The 17,397-nt window shown below is 40.4% G+C and overlaps 1 protein-coding gene across 5 annotated transcripts in view; it reads right to left on the bottom strand.

Annotated features, from left to right (window-relative positions):
* GABRR3 (gamma-aminobutyric acid type A receptor subunit rho3) overlaps window positions 1-17,397 on the bottom strand; it is a 47,884-nt gene that overhangs the window by 11,959 nt on the left and 18,528 nt on the right. For 4 of the 5 annotated variants that reach the window (XR_010357076.1, XM_064411092.1, XM_064411093.1 and 1 more), the window contains 2 exons: window positions 16,201-16,703; window positions 7,838-7,950 (listed from right to left, as the gene is read on the bottom strand). Coding sequence is in view for 4 of the 5 variants with exons in the window: in XM_064411092.1 (XP_064267162.1) it covers window positions 7,838-7,950; window positions 16,201-16,328 (241 nt within the window). In the remaining variant the exon portion in view is untranslated. The remainder of the gene's footprint in view (window positions 1-7,837; window positions 7,951-16,200; window positions 16,704-17,397) is intronic. The other variant, XM_064411094.1, reaches the window with a different exon arrangement.

Here is a 17,397-nt window from a genome sequence, read left to right as displayed (position 1 = left end):
TTTTTGGCAGGGCAGTTTGGCCAGCAGTGGCAGTGTCCTTGTGATGCCACTATTGAACCCCTTGGAGTGCAGTTCAGAACCACCACGGGAAAAAGCTGAGTAAATACACGGAATACATCAAAGATTGCAAAGCTTTCTTACCACTTCCAATGCTTATTCACAAAGAACATACTTATTATTACTCTTATCATCATTAGTTACTGAACTGTTTAAGGTTTGGTATAGCTGTTCATGGAAAAGCATTGCTTGCTCACTACCTCACAAGAGAAAAGCTGTACATGTGCTAATCATGTTCTGTCACAGTGTTGTGTATTCACTGAGTGCATTTTTAGGATGAAGTTGCTCCAAAACAATTAAAAATTACAGCCAAATATGAAATTATTTCCACTCTTCAGTGTGAAATATCAAGAATGAAGGATTTAGTTCTATGTGGGTTATGTCATTCCACTAATTGATTAATCACTTCCTGACAGGGCAGGAAGAGAGGAGCATGCATATATGCATATACACACCAGCACCCCAAGAATATTCTGCTTTTAGCATGAAAATCAGTAGTAATTATTGTACACAGGATTCCAATCACTTTTGTCAAAAACAGCCAGCTAAAATGTTTTTAAAATACACATTTCAAATAACCAGTTAAAAACATTAATCCAAGGAAGTCTGAACAGCAACAGCTTTTCTAACTTGTCTTTTTCTTGTTTTTTCCTTTTAGCCCTGCCAAACCAAAATAGTCCAGGAACATCACTCTTGTGACAGCCAGCCACAATATTGTGTCCCTTTTTGGAATTATCCTTAAAATAGCAGCCTTCGAGGATTACACAGCTGCCTCCAGTTCTTACCAGTAAAGATCTTGAACTATTTTAGAGGTATTTTTAAATCTGGCTCTGTAATCTCTTGATTTTACTTGTCTTTTTTTAATGGGGAGTCTGTCCCTGCACAGAACAGATGAAGATGCATTGTGCATGGGAAAGAGAGGTGAGATGTGCTCAGATTTAGCAGGGCATGCCAGAAAATATTTAGGCACTGACAAGAGCTGGGCTCTTTGGCTCAGAAATCATGTCACTCTCTGAGAGGAGTGCCTCCCTCAGCCTCTTGGCCAAAGCCCAAAATAAGATTCAGGACTCCAGAGAGCAAAGTTTGTTAGTAAAACACCAGGCAGCACTTGGAAAAATGCTGCTTCTTCTGGAGAATAGGCAGGAAAAGAGAACTGCTCCAGAAGCTGATGGACAAGAGTATCAATGCATATATTCAGCCAGACTCCTTCATGCAAAACAATAGAAGTTTTTTAACTGCTCCTAAACTAGTTTTGCCCACTTCTTGCTTTGTCTTGATCACAACACACAAATAGTTTATTTACACTGAATACCAGCTTGTACCAAGCACTGGTATACAAAAGTGCCTGGTTGTAATCTGAGTCATCTTTTCTGTATTCCACTGAAATCTTGTAAACTAAAAACAGGCTTAGCTAAAGTAGAAGTCATTGTGGAGTTTATACTTGATGTGAGCATCGTTCACAAAAGGCATTCACACATCATTTAAATGCAAACAACAATTTATATTGAATTATGTGGGTGGAACAGGAGGAGAGGGGGAGCAGCTCTCAATGTCAAGAAAGGTTTTACAGTTCCTGAGTCAGGGACAAATCTAAAGCAAATAAAGTTAAATGTCTCCCATCAAGGTTCTTCAGGCAAACAAGGAGCTACACACAAATCATCTCCCAGAACCACACATCTGACTTTGTAAGCCATGTGTTATGTGCAGTGAGGAAAAGGCTTTTCTTAGTGACTGCTGCTCCAAGTTTGATGATAGCAGTTCTAGTATTTTTTGGAATTTCAAAATTACAGACAATTTCTTACCCAAACAAACATTATTCCAGCGTGGGCAAAATTTCCATCAGCAATTCAGCTCCTCTGGGCAGATACAAAGGAACTGATCACAGAACTAGAAATCAGTGGCAGCTTATGGTTATGTTGGTTGCATGCACACAAACCAAAGTGCCACTTGTCCATAAATACACACAGAGACACCTGATTCTTTGAAAGGACAGCCTGTACTGCACTGGGAACTGCTATATAAACATGTTGGTGGTGACAAAAAATAGCATAAAAGAAATCAAAACCTATGGCCAGGAGAAATACAGTGAACAATTCTGAAGTGAATTGAATAAAAAGGGAGCTGTTACAATTAAATTCGTTCCTGATTAGGTAGAAATACAAGAAGCATGAAACAGACTGCTTGAGAAGAGATTCCTTTTCTCTGTCTGAAGAAAGCCAAAGACCTTACTCGTGATGCTTAATGAGAAAACACTGTCCAGGCTAGCATTCAGCACAGAGAATGATAAAAGCATTCAGATCAGAGCAGCTGCAAATATTTCCTTCCTATTCTGACTCTATTTTGGCAAAAAATGTAAGCAGATAATAAAGACAGTAAATGCTGCACATAAATGCAGCCCTGATCACTGTGCTGTTCAATATTCTAATCTGGAGCACCTCTATATTGTGGTCACTAACACACCCAACAAGATACCTATTGGCCTCAGTCTGGTCTAATCCTTCATGGTTTTTGGGAACATTTCTGTGTGTGATTAAAAATCAACTCCACTAGAATCAGGGATAATTAGCTATTGGGAACAGGCTGCATGGAACTGTAATTTCTTCATCCCCTCGGTTTGTTTTGTAACAAGAGGATGTTTTTAGGAAAAAAAAAGGCACAATTACAGTAAGATTTGAAAAGGTTCCTAAACCAGCCAAAACAGGAAAGCAATTCATCTACCTCTGTGTCTGCACCACAGCTTTCTCCCTGCTAGACTGAGAGTTTCAATCTCTGGCTGACCATCGGACAACGGCATCAAATTCACTTTAAAAAAAAGGCAACCAGAGCAAAGCTGTGGCTTTTATTTCCCAGTTTGACAAAACTGGGGATGGCAGAGAGGATTTTGTTATTAAATTGAGCAGCTTCAGTTGCTTCTGGAGGGTCACTACAAATCATTATTTTAGAGGGATTAGTGATTTTCACAATGGAGGCTCCACAGATTTTCAGGATAATTACTGCTCAGCAGAAAAAAAGAGCATTGTTTTCAGACAGGTTTAACTTCATGCAAGCCATTTCCAGTCTTTTATTTTAAAGGTTTAAGCATAGCAAAAGAATTCCTTGATGAGCATGGAATTTTATTAATAGGTAGTACATCAGGCAAATTCTGTAATACCCTTTCTAGAAGGGATATTATGTTAAAAGGCTATCCTTTTAGCATTTTTAGGATCAGTTTCCACAGTAATAATGACTGGTTTAGTGCATGCTATAATATTTTTATAATAGCCAGACCTTTGGGCACACAACAGATTGCACCTGAAGATCTATGGGATAAATATTGAATTTAGAAACAACTGTACCCAGTTGGCTTGGTAAGAGTATATGCTGGAGAAAAAAGGGAAGTCTAGAGAAAAGTGCCAGCAGGAGATAGAGACCAGGGGAGAATTAAGATCTGTAGGTGGACTTTGTTCTAAAAAAGAAGAAGAAAACTGGATAGAAATGTAAACAAGCTCACGGGAGGTGAAGCTTTGTGGATTTTTTAAATTTCTTCTGGCAATGACAGGAACAGGAGAATTACTGTCAACAGTATTTTCTTCTTGTTACTACTGTGTTTCTTTCTTATTTATGTAGGAAACGAAGGTGGTCTGGTATGAGCAGTAACCAGCTCTTGCAATGGAAGATTTAGCAATGTGAAAGAAAAAAATCCAGAGGAAGACGATTAGAGGTCTTGCAAATAATCAAAATATTTCCCCTCCCCTGCTGTCCTGGACCCCCAGCTATTCCTTCCAGTAAGAGGTGATAAAAAGCCATTCCACGTGCACCCATGTGAGTCTTCACCACAGGGAGAAGACATTTCTCATCTTTCAGGGAGAGCTGTGGTGCCAAAAAGAAAAGAGCTTGGTGGCAAAGAGCTGTTAGAATTGCAGCACTTTTTGAACACACACTGGGCCATATTTTCTTTCCTTCCCCCCTCCTTTTACCTTCATATGAATGTAAATGTTATTAATATATTTTGAAGAGGGAGTGATATAATAGGATTTCCAATCCTCTGAAAATTCAGAATAAAGATTATGTTTAATTGCAGATTGAGATGCAAATTTTCAGGAAAGGCTGCTACCTCTTGACCAGCTAGATGATGCTAAATTATTTTCATCATTTCTAATAGTTGCTTATGTTATTATCCTCTATATTGGTTGAAAAAGAAAAGATCATCAATTTTAAAACTTTAATTAATACACTTGTAGCATAGGAAACTACAGGTCCTTAAGACACAATGTAAAAGAAAAAACAATATATATATATATATATATAAAACCAATATATATATATAAAAAAACCAATATATATATATATATATATATATAAACAATATATATACATATACACATGTATGTGTTACTTCAACCAGTACTTTGAAATAAGATAGTTCAGGAAGTAAAAATATATAGATAAATAGATGTATAATAGGGGGAAAAATAGATTTAAAGCATTTCTAAGGATTTGCTTTAAGACCTCTCTCAACATGGAGTTTTGGCTGCTATGGCAGCCTGCATTGGCCCTCAGATCTGGGCTGTTATAAGTCAGGATATGCTGAGAAGCATCATTCATTATCTGTGGTCACCCTTTCTTGCTGAGTTTAAAACTTGGGAATAAGCATTCCAAGAAGTTCTGGCAGCATAATTTCATTTCTGACTTTTTCTCCACTCCCAGTTTAAGCTGCCTTCTCACTTCCAAACCATACAGGACCATGACATTACACAGAAGGCAACAACCAAACAACAACCACAACAAAAAATTTAGGAAAGGAAAAAACTATCATCAACTTCCATCAACAACTCGAGAGCCTGGCTTAGGGAGTAAATACAATGCAACAATGTCAAGTTTAGATTTTTAAAGTTTGGGTGTACTGAATTGGTTTGCCTCACTTATCCTCACTGTAAAATGAACTGCAAAATAACATTTTTAAAGAGTAGGATCAGCTTGCCAGCAGTTGCTGGGTTTGCTTCATTTCAATGCTATGTTTCTCTGGCTTTGATCTCTAATCTGCTAATAAATGGACAATGTCAGGACTAAATTTAAAAATTTACAGTCAGAGAGTCAAACTGTGATTGTGCAGCTGCAATGGCACTGCAGTCAACAGAAGAATGCCAAAATACATATAAATGGCAGCAGAGTTGTGTTCATTTGGTCAAAAAATGGATCTCTCACCTCCACAATTGTTTCCAGCAACACTGCAGCCAGTAGCATCAGTGCCCAACAGCTCTACATTTATTTCCCCCATGTTTTTCCCTGTGCATGTTTGCTCAGTTTACAAATCAAATTCAGCATATGCTCCCTCTGTTTCTCCTTTGTATAGCTTAACTGTAGGTACTAAAAATTCTGGGTCCTGTGGTCTGCTCATGTGCATTGCATGTGTGGGGCTAAATGAAATCAAGCAAGGCAGACTTAGAGTTCCCTGAGCTGAGGAATCTGCAGCAGCATGAATTTCCCTGCCAACTCTTCTCCTAAACTGCTGGAAAGGGTGATTGTCCTTCTCAGGACAATCTGGCTCAGTGGAGCCAGTTTACCAAAACCTGTCATTCCAACTGCCTGACATACCCAGAAAATCACAATGGGGTATAGGAGAGGGAAAAAACCAATCCCTCATATATAGGTAAAGAATTAATACCTGTTTTTCATCCAGCTTTCCTGATCTGGGTTTTTGTTGTTGCAAACTGATGCATTGTGCTGAACTGAATAAATCATGTGATGTGACACATGACAGATGCAAGCCCTTCATCAGTCACAGTACAAAGCTGCTTCATTAAATCTGATGAAAACAAACCCAACATTTCACCTGTGGCAACTGCACGAAGCCACAGTGCTGTAAGTCTCAGTGCAGTTCAGGGTTATGTTGTAACTGCAGCAATGATATCTCTAATTTGTCCCTCTCCTCTGGGTCAGTTTCCTCCTGCTGCACACTTAATCATCACTGTTCTTCAGAGAAACCCACACCCCAGGTCTGCTGCAATAAAATAATCCCAAGGATGTTATTCAGATTCATGTTTCTGTAGAGAAATTTGTCCACTGATGAGGTCACAATTGTGTGTTAAATCTCTGCTACTGCCTTGGGAATGCCAAACCACCCCTTACTACTGCAATACCACCGAAATCAATGGTAAAACAGGAACTCTGGAGTATAAATTTGGGATTGACACTCATTTCACTGGGACTTTTTTCACTCTGTGCTGTAAAAATGCCAGTGGATCTATTTATGAGAGATTCACATTCCACATATCAAGAGTTCTGAAAATTTGGAAGTGTGTGAAGAAAAAAGGTGTTTCCCATGCCACTGTGGCGTGTGGGTGACAGAGGAGAGGCAGAGCTGAGGCACTCTCCAGCTGAAAGCTATTTCTGAAAGACAGGAGTGCAGCTGAAATCACAGCCAGGGCAATGTGATGAGTGAGAGGCCTGTGCAGTGAAGTCAGTGGAAAAACTACAGCTGGCTTCAAGAGGAACTGAATGGGCTCTGTGACGAGTCATCTACAAAAAAGGACACAGAGAAAAATCCTGGGTGTGAAAAATCCTCAACTGCCAGATCAGAGGGTATGTTCTCAAAGCTGCTTTTATGTACATCATCAATACTGTTTTCTGGGATGATCCAGTGATAAAGGACACCCCAAACCACTGTCTGCTTTCATGAATATGCTACCTTCTTTCTGAGGTGAAATTTAAATTTAAATTCCTTGCAAGGTAACAAGAAGATGTCCAGATTAACAGATATTAGACAAGACAGGTATTAGGCAAAAGGAGGTAATCTGAATTTCTGTTGCCAAGAAACAGACTGTATCTCAACTATTGTTCAAAACCAGGGCAAGGTTTTTGCTGTCTGACAAGACATAATTTCTATGGTAACAAGAAACCCTTTCCCACTTTCCTGGTGCATCCAAAGGTGGTTTCCTTACCCATTCTCCCTCTTGGCACGATCAGCAAGCCCCAGATCCCAGCAGCTGGTGTCAACAAGAGCAGCTCCCCAGACCTCAGCTTGCCTCCCAAATCTGTGTTTGTCTATACACAACTGATTATTGGTCCTTATATATTTTATTTTGGCCTCATAATCCAGAGCAGTTCAGTCTAATTTTCATGAATCATGCAAAGGGAACTGGTGACGCAAAGGCAAAGATTATTAGTGGGACAGCAAAGACAAAGATTATTAGTGGGACAGCTTTCTCATTTTCCCTTCCATGAAGGAGAGTCAAAATTGAATCCAAACTGTGAACATCCCATTGAATACTCCCTTGATCCAGATGCAATTTAGTTAAATGAGCAAATAGTCATCATAGTGCCCAACAAGACAGAAACAATATCATAATAACCTGAAGGCCTGTAGGTAGTTTTTTTGTTTTGTTTTTTGTTGTTTATTTGTTTGTTTTTTAATTTTGTACACAGCAAACAGATTTAGGAAACTGATGGATAATTTCAATCTCTCAAAACAAACCTGACAACTAAGTAATGTGCTAGTTGCTACTAGACTGTGCAGTTTACAGGGATATTTTAATCACTGTTCTCAAATAACCTTATTCTAATACTATTTTTTACTTAGTTCTAGGAAGCAGACAATTTGAACAGCTTCCCCTACTAATACACTAAACACAGAGAAGCCCCTTGTCTTTGACTATTTCTGTATTTCTTTATTTCCTGAAGTACAGCAGCTGAGGTGTGCTGCCATTAAATCTGTCATTCCATTTGAAATGACAAAGGTGAAGTAAAATTCCAGAGAGAGGATAAACTCTTACCCAGCACAGTGCAGGCATGTGCTGCTTACCTCCAAATCCAGGTCTCAGAGCAAAGTCATGGTCCTCAATGTGAAGCAGCTGCTCAGATTTGAGTGGTCGGACCTTTGTGCTGTCGAGTTTCCTCATTTTAATTTCTCGTTTGCTAAGTTAAAAAAAAAAAGTGAGAAAATTTATTTCTTCTGCCCTGACATTCACAGTGCTAGTCAAATGAAACAGAGACCTGGGAATACTGGACAGTTGAATCTGGAATGTTAAGGGTAACAACTGTGCTAATAAAGCTGGAGAAATATATATTGGGAAGGGTTGGGAAATGAGGTGAGGGTGCCCAGGTCCATGAAGAACACCAATTATTTATAAGAAGTCCCAGGAAGAATTACTAGATCCTTTGCTGTTCTCCACAGTGATTGTAGCTATCATTATACAAGAGAACAGAGCTGTTTAAAGTTGTTATTCACATAAATACAAATCAAACGTGGAACTACACCACATATCCATGGTTTAACCACTTCATACATTATCCATACCACAGAGACAATTATTCCTTTTATTATAAATATGTCTTTTTTACTAGGAGCTCAAATGAGTCAATCATTTTTTTAGAAGGACTGAGAAAGGATGATCCTGCATCTAGGGACTTGCAGAGGGACTGGATTTAAGTGCAAAGAGAGTAGATTTAGATTGGGTATCAGGAGGAAATTCTTTTCTGTGAGGGTGGTGAGGCCCTCACAGAAAAGAGAAGCTGTGGATGCCCATCCCTGGAAATGTTCAAGGCTAGGATGGATGGGGCTTTGAGCAACCTGGTCTAGTGCAAAGTGTCCCTGCCCATGGCAGGGGGGTTGGAATGAGATGGTTTTATGTTCTACTGTACACATTGGGAACATCTTTCTCACAGAAGTGTTCTCATGGTGAGAGCAGTGAAACATGGGAATGTATTGCTTGGGCAGGTTTTGAGATTCCTTTCACTCAGGCTATTTTAGAATAGGTCAGACATTTATTTGCAGGAATGACTTGAATACGGCTGCTTTGCCACAGGCAAGGCATTCTCCCTAGATACAATTTCTTTCATGCCTTCTGTGATTCTCTGGGACTTTGCTGCAAGCAACTCTAATTATTACTTTTGACTGAACGATAGAAATGTGTTCTGAAGATTGGCCTTGCAGTCAAACACTGCTTGAAGCAAGGTATAGAATACCTTAGAATAAGGTGCATGCCTCTATTTACCTTTTTTTGTCCTCCCTCTCACTTTTTCTTAATAAAGAAGCCCAATAAATTACTTTTACGTTACAGGAATGTGAGGTGGCTGCTGGGCTACTCAGAATTGTTGGGCTTGAACAAATTCATTTACCTTAGTATTCTTGAATGTCTCTGGCAGTGCTGTCTGAATCAAATTACCAAGGCAATCAGAAGATCCATGAGGCATTTCAAATACAGACTTTAGTTTTCTGAGTATGAAAATCATGTGCATGGTGAAATGCAAGCCCACGCTTCAGAGAATTAAAATCACCACAGGTCGAGCCTGCATCAGGGTAGAATGGGCAGCAGAACTGAACAGCTGCAATGTTCTACATGAGGAAATTCTGCTGCCTGGAATCCAGGAGAGGAGAAAATGATGAATTATGTTCAGAATGCCACGGCACAGCTAATGCAGTTGGGAAGCATGAGGTTATTTGTCATCTGATGTGCCAAGGAAAATGCCTGTTTGATGCTCCAAAGATTTCACTGGAAGAAGCAGGCTGGAACTGATTCATCTATTACAACTTTTCACTAGAAGCAAGTCTGTGACTGAGGGAGACTTTCCCTGGACAAGAGAGGCAAAACATAAGCCACCAGGGCAGGAATTTTCTACTTAATAAGCCACTGGGAAGAGATCTTATGGGTTTTTAAACCACAAAGCTATTTGCAAGGAACATGGCCTGCTAACTGCTCAAGGTAATGAGCTTAAGCAGCTGAACAGATTCTTACACTCCTGCAAAGTATTTGGAATCCTATGGAAGTAGCTATCATGCACTGCAGAGGTCATCAAAAAGGGTTAACAGCCCCCAAACTGGGAAATCACTTTGCTGATAAAGCAGCAAAAAGGGTTGCAGAAAAGGGCATTCTTGCAGTTGTACCACAGAAAGAAACAGATTTGCCAGAGTTCACCCCAAAATACAATCAGAGGGATCACAAATTAATTAAGTTTCTTAAGGCTGAGATCAAAGAAAGTGGGTGGGCTGTAACCCTGGCAGGACAGGTTGTAGTTCCACCTCTGCTCCTTCGAGAAATAGCCCAGCAGGAGCATGAGAGTACCCACTGGGGAACAGGAAAGATTTTAAAACAGCTGAAGAAAGTAGTAATAGGGAGAAGAATGATTGATATAGTACAATCTATACCAAGCAAGTGTGAAACCTGTTGTTAAAACAACCCTGACACAAGCAAAAGAGTTGTGTTAGAGTAACAAAGACAGGAGATTTCCCGGGAAATTACTGTCAAATGAATTTTGCTGAGATGCCATGCAAGGAGGGATGGAAATATACGCTGGTACTGGTGGATACTTCAGTGGATGGCCTGAAGCTTACCCCTGTCACACCAACACAGCAAGGGGAGTAGTGAAAGTTTGCTCAATCATGTCATTCCAAAGTTTGGGGTTCCTTTGGGAATGTCATCAGATAAAAGACCACATTTTGTTGCAATGGTAGTTGGGGAAGTTAGCAGAATTCTGGGACTTACATGGGACCTGCACACACCACACAGGCCCCAGGTGAGTAGCAAAGTTGAACGTATGAATGGAACCCCCACACCCCAGATTTGTAAAATTTGTCACGAGACATCCATGACAGGGGTTCAAGCCTTGCTGAGAGTCCACATACAGCCAAGGCAGAGGGACAACACAAGTCCCCATGAGATTATATGGCAGGTCACATCATGTTCCATGTGCCCTGGAGGAAATTCATAGGAAAGGTAAAACTGATTTGCAGAAGTACTTATTGGCTCTGAGTTCCATCTTGCAGAAGCTCCAGAGATTTGCTGTGTTATCCAAGCCAGTAGGATTGAACACACCAGCTCATCCATTCCAGCCCCAGAGACTGGGTCTGTATCGAGTGGTGGGACAGTGACCCCTTGCAAGCCAAGTGACAGGGACCACTCCAAGTTTTACTGACCACCCTCACTGTGGTCAAGGTTGATGGCAAAGGACTGTGGATCCACTACTCCAGAGTGAAGGAAGCTTCTGCTCCCAAAACCATTAAGAAGACAGAGACTGCTACAAATCAGGAGGATGTGGTTTAAACTGGTTTTTACATGTCTGTTGTCTGCCCAACTGGTAACCATGATTCAGGGTTCGCCCCATGATTTGCACAGGACTGTAGTCCAAAATATGTCCAAAGTTCTCAATAAGAACAATTCCTGGATCTGTACCCAGTTACCACCTCTAGATGGGGTACAAACAATATTTGATCATCTTGAAAAACCAAATGGGAAGAAGAAAAGATCTCTTAATCCCCTCACTGAGTGTCCCACACTTTTCCATGATATAGTCAGAGCTCTCCTTCCCTCTTGGAATGGCTGAACTGGAGAGAGGGATTATAAACATCTCATGTCATTGTACATATTGAGCAGCATAGTGCAGATGCAATTTCAGCCTTACAGAAGGAAGTTGACAGTCTGTCCCATACAGTTATGCACAACAGCATAGCTCTCCTTTTCTTATTTGTTCTTATGTAGACCAAAGTGGGAAAGTTAAGAAGGATCTGGGTGAAATTTGGAAGGGGACTCAAATTTTACATGAAGTAGCTTCCAGAAATGACACCTTGCAATTTGACCATATCTTCCACACCCTCACCTCATGGTTACCAAACTGGGCCTGGATAAAAGAAACATTTATAAAACATTTATAAAAGCTGTAATTATAGTTATCATCTGTGTAACAGCCTGTGGGTCGACTGGTTTTGTAAACCGATACTGTGGGTAATATAGAGTAGAGACCAGACAAAGTAGAGCCTTGTTAATCTCTAAAATGAAAAAAAAAAAATGCCAAGATGATTTTTTGCCTTTTCTTTTATATGCCTTTTATACATCCTTAGTATTCTTAGCATGCATGCTTGTAATTCCTTCAGTCTGATAACTTAGCACAGCCCTAGTATTTTGTTAGGCCAGGAGACCAAACATCCTAAAGGCCTTGTAGAAGGAGGCTGGAATCCCTATGCTATCTTGAGAGACCAAGGCCTCCTCTAGAACATACCCTGTAAACTAGATTTGGCCCATCCAGGGGGGAATTCCTCAGATGGGGGAATATCACACCATTCCTCCAGGCCTCCCATTGGGGCATCCTTGTTAGCTATGCTAATTTGTAAGGTCTATAAATTGTAGACACAATCTGTCGTGTGTGTGCATTGTGGCACATCCACCTTGGTGAAATGGTGCACCATGAGGATCTTTTAATTATTAAAATACTGAGGTAAAAACCCCTTATCCCTTAACCGTGTCTAATTCTCAATTTTCTAACACTAGGAAAAGGCATCAACAGAAGCACAGCAGAAAAACAGATTATATTTCAGTGGCCTCTTGATTGTGCAGCTTTCAGCAGCACACCATGGTCTAGAGATCTGAATACAGCCATGGATTCTGCACATTCATGGTATGGCAGATGTGAGGCTGTGCTTGAGAGGAAAAGCCCACACAGAATTCCAGAACCATTTAGGTTGGAAAAGACCTTTAAGATCATTGAGTCCAATAATTAACTAGGTTCACTGCTAAAACATGTCCCTAAGTGCCACATCTACACATCTTTTAAAGACCTCTAGGAATGGCGGGTGAATCAATCCCTTCCATGGACAGCCTGCTCCAGGACTTGATGGCTCTTTTGGTGAAGAAATTTTTGTGAAACCATTAGCAGATGGTTTTGTGAAACCGTAAGAAGACAGATGCACCTAAGGATAGGAAATCTCTCCTTACCTAGCTGCAGTAGCAGTAACAAAGTTACTACTACTAGTAGTAACTAGTAAAAAACTAGAAAAAAAACATTGCTTAGATCTACACCTGGTATTGGTGTAGCTCTAGGCAATGATAAAAAGTTATTGGTCTCAGTGAGGCACGTGCTTAAGAAACTACTGCTTCCACCCATAGCTGTGCTTCCCACTGCTGTATTTCAGGCAAGGTTTTATATTATGCAAATTAAATGGCAGTCTATAATTACATTCCAAAAGAGGTCATAAAAAGCACTTGAACTGCTTCAGATCACATAGGGAATTCACTCTTGCTGGTACTTCTATATTAAATAACTGGGAGCACTAACTTTTTGGCTGAATACTATTGCATGGACCTTGGTATTTGCCAGAGATCTCAAAGACCAGCTAGTCACTGCCTACAAAACCACAGCAGCTAATTCAGAATTAATTAACAGTGGACAAAGATGTGTCAGGCTTTTAAAGACAAATTTAGCTGCTCCTACCTAGCCCTGAATACCATTAGCAAATGAAAGGCTAAAGGTCTGCTCAAGGGTACTTAGATCATTTTTGGTTAAAGCATTTAATCACTTAATGTCATCAGTGTAGCTCCATAGAACAATGGCATGAGTGGTTTGTGTCCCATCTGGTTATCTTTAACTTGCCAGGCCATCAAAAGTTTATGCTGGTTCAAGGAGGAATCGGACAAGTTCATGGAAAAGAAAATCACTGAAGATCACTAAATCCACAGAAATTATATCCAACACAGGATGTTGCTGCAGGAAACTTGGTGACTTGGTACAGCTGTGAATATTAGGGGGAAATATCTTGTTTGCCCTGTCCTTATTCATTCAAGGTTGTGCTTGAAAACCCTTGTTATAAACTCAGCATAGTACAGGGATCCCTGGAAAGATCCTGCTTGGCTGTTCTTCTGTTTTAGAGCTCTGCTAATAATATGGTAGAAGTTCTTGTAGGAAACTAGAGAAAGGATGTTTTTCCCCTACTGTCTTTTCATATTCAGAATTAAACCAGGTACGTTTATGAGAAGAATACTATTAAGGTGCCTTTGTGAATGATGTTGTGGCCACTTCTTTCCAGTGTTGTGTGCCCAAGATATTCTGGCTACTACTAAATCAAAGCTATCCAAAAGGTAGAAGTTACAGAGATCTTATTCCAAGGGGAGTCTGTGGGGAAATCCAGCAGTGTGATCTCTTAAATGTTTAAATACATTCGTTCAAGACTTGAAGCCCAGATAAATGAAATAATCAAAATTGCACAGTTCTCTCTCACACACATGAAAATGCATTTCTAATTGTTCAGTAACATCAGCAATATGTACTGTCAATACTAATATTTTGACAATCAATTGTTTTGTTCTTTGCTGTAGGAAATGGACTATGAGAATAATCGCTTTCTCATGTACTTTTGGTTAATGCTTTAAAATCTTCTTTACAGGAGAATGCAGACAAACAGCTTTGGAGGGAGAATTGGGTTACTCTATTAAAACAGTGGAACTTGTAGGTTAAGTAACATTTTCACATGGGATTCTTTTTAAAAGGCCACCCATTTAACCAAGGCCATCTGTCAGCTGTGTCCCTAATAACTCTAGTGCTGGCTGAAAGATTGTTCCCCAGAAAGAAAAAGATGCTGGTGGAAAGTCAGACCTTGATGCAATGTACTGGAGGATAATGCAGCCTTTAGAACAAAAGCAGAGAATGAAACAAAGAGAAATTAAACACATTTGGGTCCTTTGCAGAGAAAAGCTGATTTGCTGCTGTTAAGCTTTGGGATCCTCTGTGGCTTGGATTTTGCAGTCTTCTTCCCAGCTCCAAATCAGCAGGACCTTGGAAATGAGGATGTGGGATGCCAAATCTTGCCCTGTACAAAGAAAACTGCCACACCAGGCAGCAGAAGATGGATTCCTCCTTGTTCCTCTTCTTCCTTTCTGATAAGACACTTGTGCCTGTCTCACAGGATTGTCACGTGGATCCATTTGCATGTGCCAGTAAAGATCTGTGACAATGCAGAGGACACTGTGCTAACACTGGTGTTGCAAGAGGATGCTCATCAGGATTCCACAAAATTTCCTGTCTCCTACCACCAGGCTTCCCTCCTGCTTTGTGATTCTTTATGTCAACAATGGAGCAACTGCTCTCAGCTGAGGCAGAACAGGATAAATGCAAACAACAGCAGCATATGCTCCCCTCTTACCAGAGAAAAAAGTGTAGCAGCTGAGTTTAAAAAAGACCCTCCTTGCCACTACCACTAACAAGGTACTTTATTCTGTTTCCACTTGATTCTGAACTGCTTCCTGAGACTGGCAAAGCACCAGATGAAATCTGTTTCTTTTCCTTTGTTATTACAAATAATTGTGCACCAGCACTCGGACTGTTTGAAACAGCCCACTCAATAGCCATTATTTTCATGAAGGAAAGAATTTGCTTGCACCAAACTTGGACCCACAACTTTGAACAGAAACACAGAAGTCCTGAGTGACACAGCACCTCTGGGCACCTCTCTTGTGTCATCTGCTACCTTGCTTTGCTAAGCAGGATTTTATCAAGACTTGGAGGGTTCCAAGTGGATGACTGCATGAGAAGTGATGCAGGAGGTTAACAGCTGTACACCTGCTGCAAGGCATGCAACTTGAGGGGACAAAAAGCAGCTTAAACACATCAGAGAAGTCTAGTTATGTTACTTTTCTTCAAAATGTGATATTGTACAAATAAACTATGACCTCCCAAGAAAGAGGAATTTTTTCTTGGATTATCCCTGGCAGCCATTGGTCTGTAACAGGTTGAGGGACCTCACATGGCAGCTGTGAGCTGCCTTCCTGGGGGAAGCACTGACACTTTGCCCACAAATATACAGGTAAAAACCTCTCAATCATTATTCATTTTCAACCAGCTACTTGATTGGAAGGCAAAAAACAAAGCCAATCTTCAATATCTAAAAGCATTAAATGTATTCCAGAAAGGGAACACGCTGCGTCATCACTACAAATAAGTTGCCATTCACCTCATTTAGTGCCATAAAAAAGTCTTCTGTAGCTTTATAGTGTAGCCACTCTGCTGTTTAGGTAATGGAAGTCACTTTGTAACATTGGCATAGAACTTTGGAAGGCATTTCTGCTTATTGTGATGGGAGTTAGAGGGCAAGAATGCTTGGAACATCACAGCAATAATCTGGTAGCCTTGTAGCACACCAGGTAAAAGAGCTGTGAGTGGGTGTGAGTGGGTACATAACTGCATATTTATGAGACATTCATAAAATCACAATGTGAAAGGTCTGGCTATGAAAAATTAATTAATACTTCACCATTTCTGTTTTGGGAACATTCTATCAATACTATGCAAACTATAAAGCCAGAAACTGGAAAAACATGACAGTGAACCAAGAGGTGTGCTGAAAGGTGGCTGACAGCATGAAGTCTACCAGATGAACAGAGACAGACAAAGTCTATTTCTTACCTGTTATGTTTTCTTGAGACTGACATTTGTTGCCGACGATGAAGACGGTGATGCTGACTGTGAGAACTGTGTAGCACTGCTGCTGGCCATAGGCAGGTGAGGAACAGAATTTTCATGACCAGGACCATCTCTTCCAAAAGAGAAATGCACCCAATCCACCTTGCTGACTTCTTATTTGTTAGTGATTTTACCCTTTAGAAACAGCATAGCAGACAAAAGATGCACATGAAGCAAGGCATCCCTGAAGAGAGAAGACCGGGGCATCCCAGTTCTGATGTCCTCGCCGAGTTCCCCTCGTATTTTGGCAAATCATAAATATTCCCTCAGCTCTACATCCCTGCAGCATCTGCTGTGCACCCAGAAGCACCTTGTTTTCAGCACTGTGGTAGGTAGGGCAGTTTGCTTGGCCAGGCTGCTTTCCTCTGATCCATTGCTGCCTCTCCTTCAGCAAAGGCGCGGTTTTAAATTCTCCATCACCCGCTCAGTAACCTCTTCGACATAGCCTGTGCAGGCAAAGTGATGTCAAACATTTAATCCCCCTTAAATCCCACACAAAACCATACAAAAATCTGCTCTAATGACAAAGGTCTCTAAATTAATCTTGCTTTCTATATATGTGTGTATCTGCTCAAAATCATCTTCTGCACAGATCAAGCTCTTTTGTTAACTGGCTACATTGCCCTGTCTTCCCAACCATTAACATCAATGCTGGCTCTGTCAGCCGCCAGCATTTTGTCAGTACACACACACTTCCTTCTGAACAGAACAATATCACAGTACAAGCCCAAACTAAAAATGAACTCCTGTTTTGATATTCCTCAATACCAGGAAATACAATTTTCCCCCCTCTCCTTTTTCTTCTTCTTTTTACTAAGCTCTGCAGCTATTTAATTCACCCTAAATTTACAAGGTATGCGCATGTCTAAGATTTAGTATCCTTCCACAAACCATAATTTTATCTTTAGTTCATTAGGCTGCCCCTACCTGCTCAACAGAAGGCTGAATTGCAAAACATTTTATTAACAAAATGTGGCTTAAGCAATAACTTGTACATGGCAGATAGAAACTATGGTAAATTTTCTTAGAGGCTTAAAACCGGACAATACTGGGGACACATCTTCTTAGCTGGCACAGCCAAATTTATCCTCTTCAAGCCATCAGCAAGTTCAGTTTTTATTAAAAGTGACAGCATACATT

This window comes from Passer domesticus, chromosome 2 (assembly GCF_036417665.1).
Source record: "Passer domesticus isolate bPasDom1 chromosome 2, bPasDom1.hap1, whole genome shotgun sequence".
In the NCBI taxonomy this organism is placed as follows: domain Eukaryota; kingdom Metazoa; phylum Chordata; class Aves; order Passeriformes; family Passeridae; genus Passer; species Passer domesticus.
The sequence above is the reverse complement of the archived record's forward strand: the minus strand, read 5'-3'. Positions and strand labels throughout refer to the sequence as shown.